The 13,578-nt window shown below is 36.5% G+C and overlaps 1 protein-coding gene across 1 annotated transcript in view; it reads left to right on the top strand.

The window, feature by feature from the left end:
- Positions 1 to 13,578, top strand: part of LOC139117974 (C-type mannose receptor 2-like) — a 76,025-nt gene that overhangs the window by 12,837 nt on the left and 49,610 nt on the right. Inside the window, exons 5-14 of the mRNA XM_070681235.1 lie at positions 5,948 to 6,159; positions 6,665 to 6,750; positions 7,195 to 7,295; positions 7,774 to 7,903; positions 8,602 to 8,684; positions 10,764 to 10,886; positions 11,558 to 11,629; positions 12,305 to 12,337; positions 12,527 to 12,688; positions 13,413 to 13,501. Coding sequence (XP_070537336.1) covers positions 5,948 to 6,159; positions 6,665 to 6,750; positions 7,195 to 7,295; positions 7,774 to 7,903; positions 8,602 to 8,684; positions 10,764 to 10,886; positions 11,558 to 11,629; positions 12,305 to 12,337; positions 12,527 to 12,688; positions 13,413 to 13,501 — 1,091 coding nt within the window. The remainder of the gene's footprint in view (positions 1 to 5,947; positions 6,160 to 6,664; positions 6,751 to 7,194; positions 7,296 to 7,773; positions 7,904 to 8,601; positions 8,685 to 10,763; positions 10,887 to 11,557; positions 11,630 to 12,304; positions 12,338 to 12,526; positions 12,689 to 13,412; positions 13,502 to 13,578) is intronic.

Genomic DNA, 13,578 nt, shown 5'->3' with positions numbered 1-13,578 from the left:
CCATTGATTCATTGTTACATGAACCTTCCTTATGATTTATTATTGTACTTGGGCCTCAGCCCAAGTACATTTGTTTTCATTCCGTGGAAAAAACTCTGTAAGGTATAACCATTTCTGGCTGAGACCAGGGAGGGCAAAATGCCTTGGCTTCATCTTTCTTGGCATAATAAATGGCGTAATGATGTTAACTGAATGGAAGTGCTGCTCTCAGCCAGTCTTGAATAAGTGAGATGTGAATATTAATGCTTCTCTATCTGAGTTTTTGCCACAAAATCTTCTGAATATAATCAAAATGTGCATCGAAATGCAACAATTAATGCACCCTCCGTTTCCTATGCGATGGCACGACCCTTGCTACACCCACTGGACGAGCCAAAGTGGGAGGGGTAATTTCAGTTTGGTCGAACAAGAGGGCTCGAGACCAGAATTTAACATTTAAACTTGAAACATGTTTAATCACTGACAAGATGTGGACTAGTTTTAATCAAACTAAAATTGTGAAAACGAAAGGTTTTATATCCCGGATACAATGAAAAACATTACGACTGGAAACTGCACCCCAGTTGAGAATAGTAATGCCCACAGCGATGGAGAACACTTATCCTTGAGCTGAGAAAACCAGACCGTCATTTCGAAATAGAGCTGCAGATTCGAGAAGCTCGTTCAAAATAGCTAGGTACACCCCATAAAGGGGTGGTTTCGAGTTTTGAGGGCAAATTTCGCCTTCATATAGAAATCGTACGTTTGTTTTTCCAGGAGAGCACACCATTTGACACAAAATTTGCATGTAAAGGGGTCGCCAGTAAGCACGTGGTCAAATCTGGCATAAGAAACAATATGAAATGTTGGGTAAAGCCAGTCCAAAATAAACTGATTTGAACTTTTGTGTTTTGTAATTTATACTACTGCAGTAACATTACCTTTTTTGACAACATCACACAATGTAATACGTTTTGAAACTGAATACTCCGACGTATTCTGTGTCTCCTTTGCTAAAAAATACGGCATGCCGATTACCATGTAAGGAAATGATGACGTCAAGACCGTGACAGATTTGTAGTCCGTTCGGTCCTGGATCGATGGTGCACGAAGTTTTGTCAAGGTAGCTTGTGTATTTATTTCCTAAATGGGAGAGATTAGGGTCGATCTAAACGAAGGCCGAAGAATGTTATGATACTCTAAGCGAGCTGAACTCTACGTTCCAGTCTTTTATTCTTTTTTCGTAAATAACCGTCGATGTCGGCAACTCTCTCGCTAGCCCTGCGTACGTACGCAGTGTACGCTGTGTGTTAGGAACGCACACAGGGAATGCACAGCGTACACTGCGTACGTATGCAGGGCTAGCGAGAGAGTTGCCGACATCGACGGTTATTTACGAGAAGTGAATAAAAGACTGTCATTTTTGGAAGCGATCGAGTAGCTGAGGTAGGCAGGGATACGACTTGGGCCCAAGAACGCTGAATTTCGGCAGTAATTTGGCTTTTTACCAGTCACCAACTCTACGTACAGGTCTTTGCAGGGCTGTGGTGAGCGGGGCTATTAGCTGTAGCGGAACACACAGCATCGTACGCAGGGCTATCGCTAGCCCTGCGTGCGATGCTGTGTGTTAGCTGTAGCACATAGCATCGTACGCAGGGCTTGGGGTCAACATGGGGTCGCAGCCATGTTGCCTCAAAACTTATTTCTGTCTGCACTCAAAACTCAAAAATGTCGGATATGAACCTGAAAAATCGATGCAATTTTGTCAAACTTCGGCGAAATTTCAGCCTATAGACAAAATTTCATCTAGGTAAGGTAAATTTACTGAAATTTGATCGACAAAATAGAGCTAGAGGTCTGATTTTTGGTATATAGGAATAACTTAGCAATACATTTATGACAAAATGTGACGTGACCTCAATGACCTTTGACCTCAAATATATATATATTTGTCCCCAACTCAGTAACCACAAGTGCTACATTCTTCATATTTGGTATGATAAGACACCTTATGACACCACATATTGTACCTCATTAATTATGCGCATATCTAATTTTGAGCGAGCCAATAGAGCTAGAGGTCTGATTTTTGGTATATAGGAATAACTTAGCAATACAATTATTTTGACAAAATGTCACGTGACCTCAATGACCTTTGACCTCAAATATATATATATTTGTCCACAACTCAGTAACCACAAGTGCTACACCCTTCATATATGGTATGATGGGACACCTTATGACACCACATATTGTACCTCATCAATTATGCGCATATCTAATTCTGAGCTGGATGTCCGACTTTAGTATATAGGGATAACTATAGGGTAAAAATCTAAATATGCCCATCTAAATATTAGACATCTACCATCGAGAACAAAAGAAATTTGCTGTAATTTGAATATTTTTAAGGAGTTTAAGCAATTTCCACTAGAAATAAAGAACCCCTGCCTCAAACTCCACAAAAGTTGCTAGACATATTTTGCCGTAGTCATGTCATTGCTTCGTTTAATAACCAGTTAATCAAATGCCTAATTGACAGGAGGAAATTCAAGACCATATTTGAATAGTAGTATATATTGTCCTCAAAATTACTCTATCACGGCCCAAGTACTCATTGCCTTCAGCAATACTGCCTTGTTATCATTAAAATTTGTTTGAAATGCACTACAAAAACGTCTCAGAACATTGTACATTTATACAGAATAAAGTACAACCGCACATGAAGCTCAAAAAAGAGAAAAATTACTGCATAAAGCCTATTTTCAATTACTGCATAAAACCAATTTTATTAACATAAAAGCTAATTAAAACCATGCATCTTTATGAATTTCGGCATAAAATCATCATGGTTACAAAACCGGGAACAATGGACCATGACTTAAATACCATTTTACAATTACATTCCTGTAGTGTTGTTACATGTATGGCAATGACATAGCAGCACTATACAGTAACTTTGGTAAAAGTAAAGTTACAGTCAATGACACATTGTGGTTAAAGTTGTCACTTCTGCTATATGGCATAAAATAAAAATTCAAATGTGATAGGTTTCAGAAGGACCAGTTTACCCTTTGGTGTAAAGATTTAAAGAAAACAGTTTTCTTTCCAGTGTTTTAGCCAGCTTTTGATAGCATAGGAACACTGACCAATAGAAGGTTTAAAACGGGACAATTACATTTTTGTGGGACATGTAATGTATTTCAATAAAATAATACAATACAGTCATTGTGTGTCATTATGAACTGGTACTATATTTGGTGTTCAATAGGCAAGTCAGGTGAGTGCATTAAAGGGGAAGTTCACCAAGGATGATTTTTACATATTATGTGGTAGCTCTGTGGTCATTTACCCAGGAAAAACTATTTTCACCATTTATAACTCGCAAGATTTTTTACAAAAAACGATAAAAATAGTACAGGAAGTTGCCCATGTAATTTGAATCATGGGAAAAAAGCTCCAAGCTTGGAGCTTGCATAATGTGATATGGAAGGGACCATCTCCAGACGGAAATGGCCCCCGCATTGTCCACTCACAGTAACACAGTAGTAAACAACAACACAAATCTGACAGTGGACTGTTTAGTAGTCCCCATGGACACCATCCGGGGGACTTATAGGTTTGGTCATGAGTTATGTCATGTTGTTGTCATGAGTATGAGTTGTCTGAATAAAAAAACATTAGTTGCATTAATTGCATTAATTAGCATAAATTAACTGCGACGTTCAATTTCGCAGAGACATCCGTTTATACAACCCCCATGTCTTTTCCGTCACCTTTGGTTCTGAAAAGGGGGTTTTAGAATCGGAGGAATCCGGTAAAATCTGTAACTCAAGTCCTTTCCATTTAACCAGTCAGTCAGTACTCATGCAGAGGTCAACAACAGGTCAAGTTGATCTGTTGTGAAAAAAACTGAAAATTTTGTAGTGGATTTACTCGGCATCCAACAAAAACCAACTTTTAATGTGTAGCAGCGTAGCGGAATAGTTCCAGAACAAGATGACTCAGCCCACTATTATAATTCACCCCTATGGTCCTTGACCTCCACAAGAATTACACTCTGATAATGATTAATATTTTTTGACTGCCAAAATTGTGCAATTGACCACCAAAATTTGAATCTGGTGGTCAAACTTGATCACCAGACAAAATAAATACATTTTAAGGTGGTTGGAAAGGCTATTTTTGCACCAATTCTTTTCTCAGAGTTAATGTCAAGTTTCAAGTGTTAGAATCAAGATATTTAGTTCAAATTTTCAGGATAACTCCCTTAGTTAATATTTTCTCCAATGATATAAAAATTGTATATTTGCAGCCATGATTTTGAAATATGACACCAGTAAATATTAAATTAAAATTTAATTTTTCATATTTTTTTTAAATATTTGAATTTAATAATAATTAGATAGTATTAATATTACCAAATTAGTTATAAATATTTTGACACTGTTTATTGTAAGATTTGTACGGCAGGATTTGTAAATAAAATTTGTTTTTATGATTTTACATGGGTTTATATATCAAAAAATTATAAAAATTCTTTCAACTTTCAAAATGTGATTTTTCAAAAAGTACTTCAAATATATGAAAATTGTGCCATACAAATCTTGTCTGTAACCTTGTTAATAGGCTGTAAAATTTCATGTTCATATCTCATTTCAAAGTTGGATTAAATGGTATACAATTACGTAGGAAAACTTTTATTCTGTCAAAAATGTTGAAAACAAGCCATATTTGCACCCCTCTTTTGAAGTCATAGAGCAGTTTTTTTGATTAATCTCACTTTTGACACCTCTTTGACACTCAAAGAATCTAAAAATGCATTTACAATAGCAGTCACTCACTCTGAATGCCAGCACCGCCTTGTCAAACTTTCCTGAAAAACAGCAAATAATGACTTTCCCTTTTCAAACATTTTATTAAAAGCTAGGGGACCTCTACCATAGTTAATACACTAAGGACTCCCCAACTTCTTCTTATTTGGTCAGTTTTTCAGAAGTTTTAACAGGCTATAACTCTGCAATGCCTTTGTGCCCAAATGTCTAGTTTTTTTTATTCCACAGAGAATGTTGACTACTTTTATATTTTAATAGTTTTGTTGAAATTTATAACTGACGCTCTAGCCTTCCAACCACCTTAAATCCTGCTGTATGTAGGGTATGTCTTCCCACATCAAAAACTCTTAAAACACAGCACGTAGGCTACCATCTTAGTATTTGGTGTACCATGGAGGTAGTAGAGAAGGAGTCACAACTCAGCGGAGATCAAGGGACCCATGTGTTTTGCCGCTGTTTGCCTTACAAACTACTCCATTAGCACCAACGGGACTTGCGAACGCGTTTTCTTGGATTTAGGAAACAAGATTAAGACGTTTGGGGTCGTTCGGGTGTTTCGGCCGTCCCTCGGCAGTTGACAGATCTTCAAACATGGCGTCACGTGTCCAAGCGTCGCGTTGGGAAGTTCGAGTCATTCCACTGATTTTGATGTACACGATGTTAAAGAGGTCGAGGAACAGATAATTGAGGAAGGGAGCTTTTGTATCTGCTTAAGGCACGGAGACTGAGCACAAAAAAATGCCACACATCGTAGAGCAGCATTGTTACTACCTCCATGGGTGTACCCTACCGGTACAGGTGCACCCAGGGGTGGAGATGTGAATTTTTTCTGTTAATGAACATGTTAGTGTCAAAAATATGCAAATGAGGAAAAAATAAAATCCCACAAATTGCTAAAACTCAGTAATCACAGGCTAAATTTGATTGAAACTTGGTACAGGTTTCTCTAGGAAACCTTGGTAAGTGCAATTCTGGTGAAATTTGCATGTTTGTATGTGAAACTTGTCAAACCATAGATAGAGAAATCAGTCAAACTGACAGAAATACATGTAGGGTATAAATTAACCTCACTTGAAAAGAAAATAGTAAATTTTTGCCACAACATTTTGATATGATATTTGTGGCATATGCAGATGTACCCATGAGATGTGATGAAGACGATGACTGGGTGTCCATTGGTGATATGTGCTACAAGACCATTACATCTCCCAAAACTTGGCAGAGTGCCAAGGATCATTGTGCTGCTCTGGATGGGGAACTTGTCACTGTGAAGCATGAATTGATACAAGATCACCTGACCCAGCTGACAGCTAGCTACACTGTCTGGATAGGATTATCAGACATTGTATGTAAAACTTTGAAATTTTAATCATTTGTTTTGTTTGTCTATAGTATAATAGAAACACTCTGAAATCCTGTAAAGGGAATGAAAATTTTATCCCTGCCCCTGTAAGCTATACCAGCTATGTCAGTTCTCTTTTTTGTTTTGTTTGCTTTCAAAAATAAATGTAAAAGACAATTGTCAGTGAATGCAGAAAACTATGATCTTATCATCGTTATGTGTCCGGGTTAGTGCTGTCTTCCGAATTCTCCTGTTTTGTGTTTTCACTCCAATTGTTGGATCTTTGAACTAAAAAAAAGACAATGAAAACAAAAACAACAAAAAAAAAAACAATGTTATCATTTCATCAGATTCATAAGAGAAATGAGAAATAAATTGGACACTTTTTATCTTTAAATTTTCATTATCCTGAAAAAATCAAGTTCAAATTTTGTTCTTGATGTAGTAACATGTAGCAAGTAACTTGATATTGCTGTCGATATTGATCACTGTCTCTGTCTGACCCTAGGTGAGTGGAATCACTGGGGAGTACACATTTGTGAACGGTGACACACCACTCTTCGCTAAGTGGGGAACAAACCAACCCAGCAACATGTAAGACTTTCTGTCAATCGTTGATCCACACCATCAAACACCGCAATCTAGTCTAACCCATTTGATCTCTCTCTGCTATCTCTGGAGAGTCATGATCATTGATGAATAGTCAGAGATTAGCGTTTTGGCAACTATTTCTGATTTCCAATCAAAGTTGCATGTATTAAATTGGTGATTATGTTGATCTAAGTTTAAAATATAACTACCGGTACTAAGTATAAATATTCTCAACTAGTCTCAACAATAAAGTTAGCTTTGTGGATAATACACCAATAAATAAAATTAGTTTTGGAAAAGTAAATTCAGACCAATGGACATCAGAAAGAGCCCCTTCCTGGGAAAAGCCAATATTTTTCTCCCACTTCTGTTAGACCACAAAGTTTGTTTTAAAAATACAGATTTAAATTAATAATTTCTTTAATTTTATTGTTCCTTCGTCAACAGATATACTCCAAACTGTGTTGAAATCAAATCTACAGACGATGGACATTGGAGTACCAATAACTGTGCATCTACAAATAACTTTGTTTGTGGAAAAGCAGAAGGTACATAGAAATCAAGTCATTTGATGTAAGCAATAAACCAAATCAGGTGATGGCTGTACCATTGGATTTGATGGCATCAGTGTGCAAGTGATACTGAGTACATATAATATATGCAGTAAACTGGACAAAACAGATAAGTGTGTCCACCACTGGCTTGGTTTATTGTTGTTGCTTCAGATACTGGTATCTTAAACTTCTGCTGTGATAAATAAAGAAAAGGATTTACCTCTATTGAGAAATCAGACATGTTACAACTCTGCTATATCTCCGATGTGGCTCTGTTGTTTTCATGTCTGAACCAATCAGATCGCTATATTTGCTCCATCACTATACTGCTATATAACTTAACCATAGCTGATGACCTTATTACATACTGTACATCAACCTTCTTGCAATTGTTGTTGACGCCTTGTCAATTTGAAGGGTGCTAGCTTAGCTTAGAAATCAGGAAATGTGACAGTTTCTCTTGCTTTTCAAGGTTCCTGTGAACCAGGTTGGCACATCTATGGAGGACAGTGTTATCAGCTGAACACATTCTTCCCAGCTAGTTGGACGGATGCCAAACACACCTGTGATGCACAAGGAGCTCATCTTGTGACCATCAATAAGTAAGTAACGTAGTCAAATATCATTTGTGAAAGTGATTTGGGTTTCAGCAGATGAGAAAAAATGCGGCCAGAAAACAAAAAAATGTAAAGCTGTCACGATAATTGAAGTACTCTTTGGCTCGTTTCTAGGGCCACACAAGAATAATGAAAGAATACTGCAGTACAATTATCACAAAATATTTCAAACTCTTTCAAATCTTCTTGCAATCTAGATTACTCAACCTGACCTCTAGCATCTAACATGTGGTTTTGTGATAGTCTGACCTTATTTTCGAACATCTGAGCCTATGCATTTTTCATTTTACATTTGTACCCTGTTTTGTAGAATGGTGTATAGTTTCTATCATGATTTAATATTGCTTTATAGGGATCCAAAATCAATATTTATTTGATTTAGCAAAATTATATATGGCAAGTACAACAAATGACAGGTTTAGAATCTTAACTTAATATTACCAGAACTTGTTTGTTCAAATCTCCAAAGTTGGAAGGTATTGTACAATGGATGGTATGTGGATGATGCTGCTATAAATAGATATGAGTTGTATGATATGTTTAATTGCACCCAAGAGGAGATTTTTTCAGATATCATTGTCTTTATATTTTAGACATTTTTCTACCTTTAAAATAAGTAAAACAGCAAGCTTTGAAGCTTACATGTACATAGGCTTAAAATGGTCAAATTCTCTCTGTTACAGTGCAGCAGAAAATCAAAACATGATCAGTAAATTTGAACTGTTCCAGTCTGCTGGCATCGATAGGTTTTGGATTGGAATATCAGGTAGGATTTCTCCAATGGGATGAACTCGGCTTTTTGTTAAGTCATCAGCACATGCTATTTTGCATTATTTTGTAAACAGCATTCACACTGTAACATCAATGCCAGCTTCCCAAGGCTTCATTCCCTGGTTTTTGGTAAAATTAAAAATCAATATTTCATCTTTTGTGTAGTTTTTTGTTGAAATGAAGTCATTAACACTGAAAGGATTATTATAAATACCGGTACTACGTACAATGTAGGCGCTGTTGTTCAGGGCTCAAATTTAACTTTTTCCCCGGCAGTCCACTTGATCTAGCATTTTCGGAAGAAGGTACCCCAGTGACAATTGCTGGTAGCCCATTCATACTTAAGTTTAGGGATATTTAGTCCCCACGGACACCGTCCGGGGGGACTTATAGGTTTGGTCATGTCCGTCCGTCAGTGCGTCCGTCCGTGCGTCCGTCCGTTCACGCAGATATCTCAAAGATGCGCCTGGAGTGATTTCATTCAAACTTGGTACAAGGATTACTTCATATGTCATACAGATGCACATCGATTTGTTTCGTGATACGATCCAATATGGCTGCCAGGCGGCCATTTTATTACGATTTTTTCATATTCAGAGCAATAACTCAGGCATGTTTCAACTGATTTTATTCAAAGTTGATACAAGGACATTGACCAATGTCATAGATATGCACTTTAATTTTTTTGGTGATACGATCAAATATGGCCGCCGTGCGGCCATTTTGTTACGATTTTTTCATGTACAGAGCCATAACTCAGGCATATCTCAACCGATTTCATTCAAACTTGGTACAAGGACATTGACCTATGTCATGCACATGCACATTGATTTGTTTTGTAATACGATCCAATATGGCCGCTGTGTGGCCATTTTATTACGTTTTTTCATGTCCAGAACCATAACTCAGACATGTATCAAGCGATTTTATTGAAAGTAGGTACAAGGAGATTGACTACTGTCATACATATGCATGTCAATTTGTTTTGTGATACGATCCAATATGGCTGCTCTGCGGCCATTTTGTTATGATTTTTTCATGTACAAAGCCATAACTCAGGCATATCTCAACCGATTTTAATCAAAGTTGGTACAAGGACATTGACCTATGTCATACATATGCACATTGATTTGTTTTGTGATACGAACCAATATGGCCACCATGTGGCCATTGTATTACGATTTTTTCATGTCCTGAACTATAACTCAGACATGTATCAAGCGAATTTATTCAAAAGTATTTTTATCACAGACCTAATGAAGAGGACTCTATCCTCTCTGAGGACCTGTAATCAAAGTACCCATTAACAAGTGGAGACTGTGTCATCAACGATGACTTGTTTTCAATAACCAGACAAGATTAAGCTGTTTTTCACGATTTTGCTCATAAAGTGAATTTTCAAGTAAGTTGTAACTGATGAGAATACTTGCACATTTAATACCAAAAGAAAACATGTATAATGGACAACAGTGATACTCAAATGTTTAGTGACCTATTGACAACTCATTTCATTCTCAGAGTTGTACGCAAATTTTGATAGTTGTCATGACAACGAACACGACCTTCTCATCACGCACTTGTACATCAGACAAATTGTAGCAGGGCTAAAATAAACAATAGGCTATCTGCAGGGAGGGGGCATAATGTCTGTGTAACTGTGATTGATACATTATGATCAAAATGTAATGGAAATGCATTTTTATTGGCTATCATTTCCTGTGTCTGTCATCCAAGTACATCAGTTGAGATATTGAAACTTTGTTGCAAAGTTCCACTGCAGGGTCGTCTTTGTAATTTGCAAAAAAAATTATAGTCTGGCCTTACTGTGTCCAGCTGGGTTTGACTACATTCGACTCCAAAAGTGACAGACCGAACAATTGGCATGCCAAGTACTGACTGAATTTCATCACAGTGTCCCGGGCTTGGTAGTCCCTGTGGGCTGCCATTATATGATTTTGGTAGCCCCATTGAAAAGTTGGTAGTCTGTGGACATGGGACTACCGCTCAAATCGAGCCCTGTTGTTTTTTATTTAAACTGAAATCCTTAAACTTTTCCTTATTGTGATTTGCTCAGACACAGTCACTGATGGTACATTTCAATGGGCTGACGGCACTTCCACTGTACCGTATGATAACTGGGGTATAAATGAACCAAAGGACAGACCAGATGAGCCTGATTGTGGATTCATGGATACCAGTGAGCACTGACTTCTTATAGACTTAACCATTTTATGAAAAATGTGTAATCCATGATGAAACTGATTTCATAAAATGATTAGTGGAATTTTATTTGTGAAAAATGTTGTCACTGTTTGCAAACATAAAATAGTTAGTTGAACCCTATCAGGGCTAAACCCCAACAAAGTAAGTTTAAAAAACTTCATCATAGGGACATTCACAATTAACTCGTGATATCAACAATTGCCAAGCTAGGTCATGTGACTTATTTGCATACGGATTTGTGAATGCTTCCAAAGGTATTCCACATGCTTCGTATATACTTTTTCTGACAATAGATTAAAAATTGATTTTTAATTATCTCAGCTACCTTTTAAGTGGTACTTTAAGCAGTTGTTACTGTAACACTTTGATGATATTAGAGACAAACTAAAATGACATGCAAGATCTAGGTGGTAAAAATATGAATCCCACTGTTATAATAATTTCAGATTCCAATATGTTCCTGACTCGATCTACCTTCATTTGAAAGATAAAGAAAGAATTTATTACAAATTACCATGGCCAGGCAATTTTTTTCATTATAACACATGGCCAATATTAAAACAAACACTTTATTTCTCAGCATCCAATGCACATTTCATTGTACACAGAATTGATTTATATAAAGGGTCCTTCATTTCAAATCAGGTACCTCTACAGGGAAGTGGCAAACCTCAAACTGTTTCCTTATCCAGGCTTTCGTTTGTGAAATTCAAGTTGGTAGGTATTATCATTTAATCTATCTGACCTTGAGCTTATTTACGTCTTTTCTTGGAAAATCAACAGCTGATTGAGGGGATGTACAATTTTGATATTGTCTTGTCAAACATTGGATGACTATTTATGTCACACCTTTGTGTAGTTTTGAAACTTTAGAATTAAATGCTAGGCTGCATAAATAAGTATGATATATACTTCTCCAAGTCTCTGTAGTTCAAATGAATAAAATTTAGAAAAATACTGCTGCAAACTCTTTCACATAAAGTGTGATGCAATGACATGATAGCATATCTGATTGGAAAATCAATCTAGTAACTTTTCATTCACCTAAGAAGATTGCAAAATGAAAACTTCCAAAGTAAAAGAAGTCAAATAAACATACAGGGAGGAAATTTGACGATTGATTCTGTCCTGATTGTCATTAAAATGTAGACTTACATCAAACTGCCACCTGTTGTTGGCAAGCCAATGATAATGCTCCAAAAGTTTATCTTCCTGAATACAAGAAAATGGCAGTACCTAAAGGTCAAAGGTCAAAGAGGAGAGTATTGTGTGCTGGAAACAAAACCAACATTCTATGTGACACTTTAGTGACAAGTCTTGCAGGCAGTCATTATTTTGCCAGAATTACCATGTGGAAGCCAGCTTCATTTTACAATTTACCATTTCTTACAGGTCAGAGAGTTGTTCCTATGCCCCCAGGCTATGGTATGTCATTTTCATGTTGGTATATTCTGCTTTGAAATAATGAATTCTACACATACTAGATCTGTTCTATTCTACAACAATATAACAAGATTTTTATCACACTTGTTAGTTGAGTTCTCAAGTACTATTTATGACAAATCACAATCTTGTATTTACAGTATTACAATGAATAGCCTTTTATATTTACAGGCATTGGAAGATGTCCCTCAAACTGGGCCCTGCATGGTGATTATTGTTATCTGTTTGAGACAACACTTCTTAAAAACTTTGATGATGCCAAGCTAGCTTGCGTCAGTTCAGGGGGACGATTAGCAAGTATTGAAAGTGGTGATGAACAAAGTTTTATCAACAGTGAGTAAATATCATAATTGTTATTCATCAACCCAAGCCCCTTTGTAAGTCACTAAACATTGAATTTCTTTGCTGAAAGCAAATCACAGTTGTCAGAAAGGTGATAGTCGTCAGAAATCAGTCAAACAGGCAGTCTAGCAGTATTTTTATGTTGCTAAAAGACTGCATGAATAAAGTTGTTAGGATTTGTGAACTGTCAACTTTTAGATCAGGAAATGGTCTGATAAGGAGGTAACAGAAATAGTACATCAGTAACAATAGTTAAAGAAAACCTGTCCTCATACTTTTCAACACCTCACCCATTGTTTCCAACATAATCATGGACCTCTAAATAGTGGAACAGGGTGAGGGGACTTAGAATCAGAGTGATGATGTGGTGTTATTACCAAAGTTAATTGAATATTTTGAATTGCATTTATGTTAGTAATGTTTTGATACATCAATGATTGGACACAGTGAAATTATAGGAAAATTGTTGAAAGAGTCTGTATTGCAAAGCTTTGTTAGTTTGTATTTCAACCAATTTACAGAAATATTATTGTGTACTTCCATGTTGGTAAAACATTCACCTTCAGACACATATATGTGATTGAACTATCACTATCAATATTTATGCTTGATATTCATATATATTTTGATTTGATATTCTCATATTTTTTTATTCATAGTTTCTAGTAGACAGAAGGGGACATGAATTAAACTTTGTGTTTGTCTGATAAACTAGGTCGTTTGGATAATGTTCGTATGAGGATGGTGATTGGTTTGCAAGATGCCAATGGTGATGGTGAATATGACTGGATTGATGGCACTACTGTGAGTTCAACTTCCATTTTATCATGAATATGATGCATAGTATCTGGACTTAAAGATGACACTTATTGCCATATTTG

Source organism: Ptychodera flava, chromosome 18, assembly GCF_041260155.1.
Source record: "Ptychodera flava strain L36383 chromosome 18, AS_Pfla_20210202, whole genome shotgun sequence".
NCBI lineage: Eukaryota > Metazoa > Hemichordata > Enteropneusta > Ptychoderidae > Ptychodera > Ptychodera flava.
This window is presented reverse-complemented; position numbering and strand designations above follow the sequence as displayed.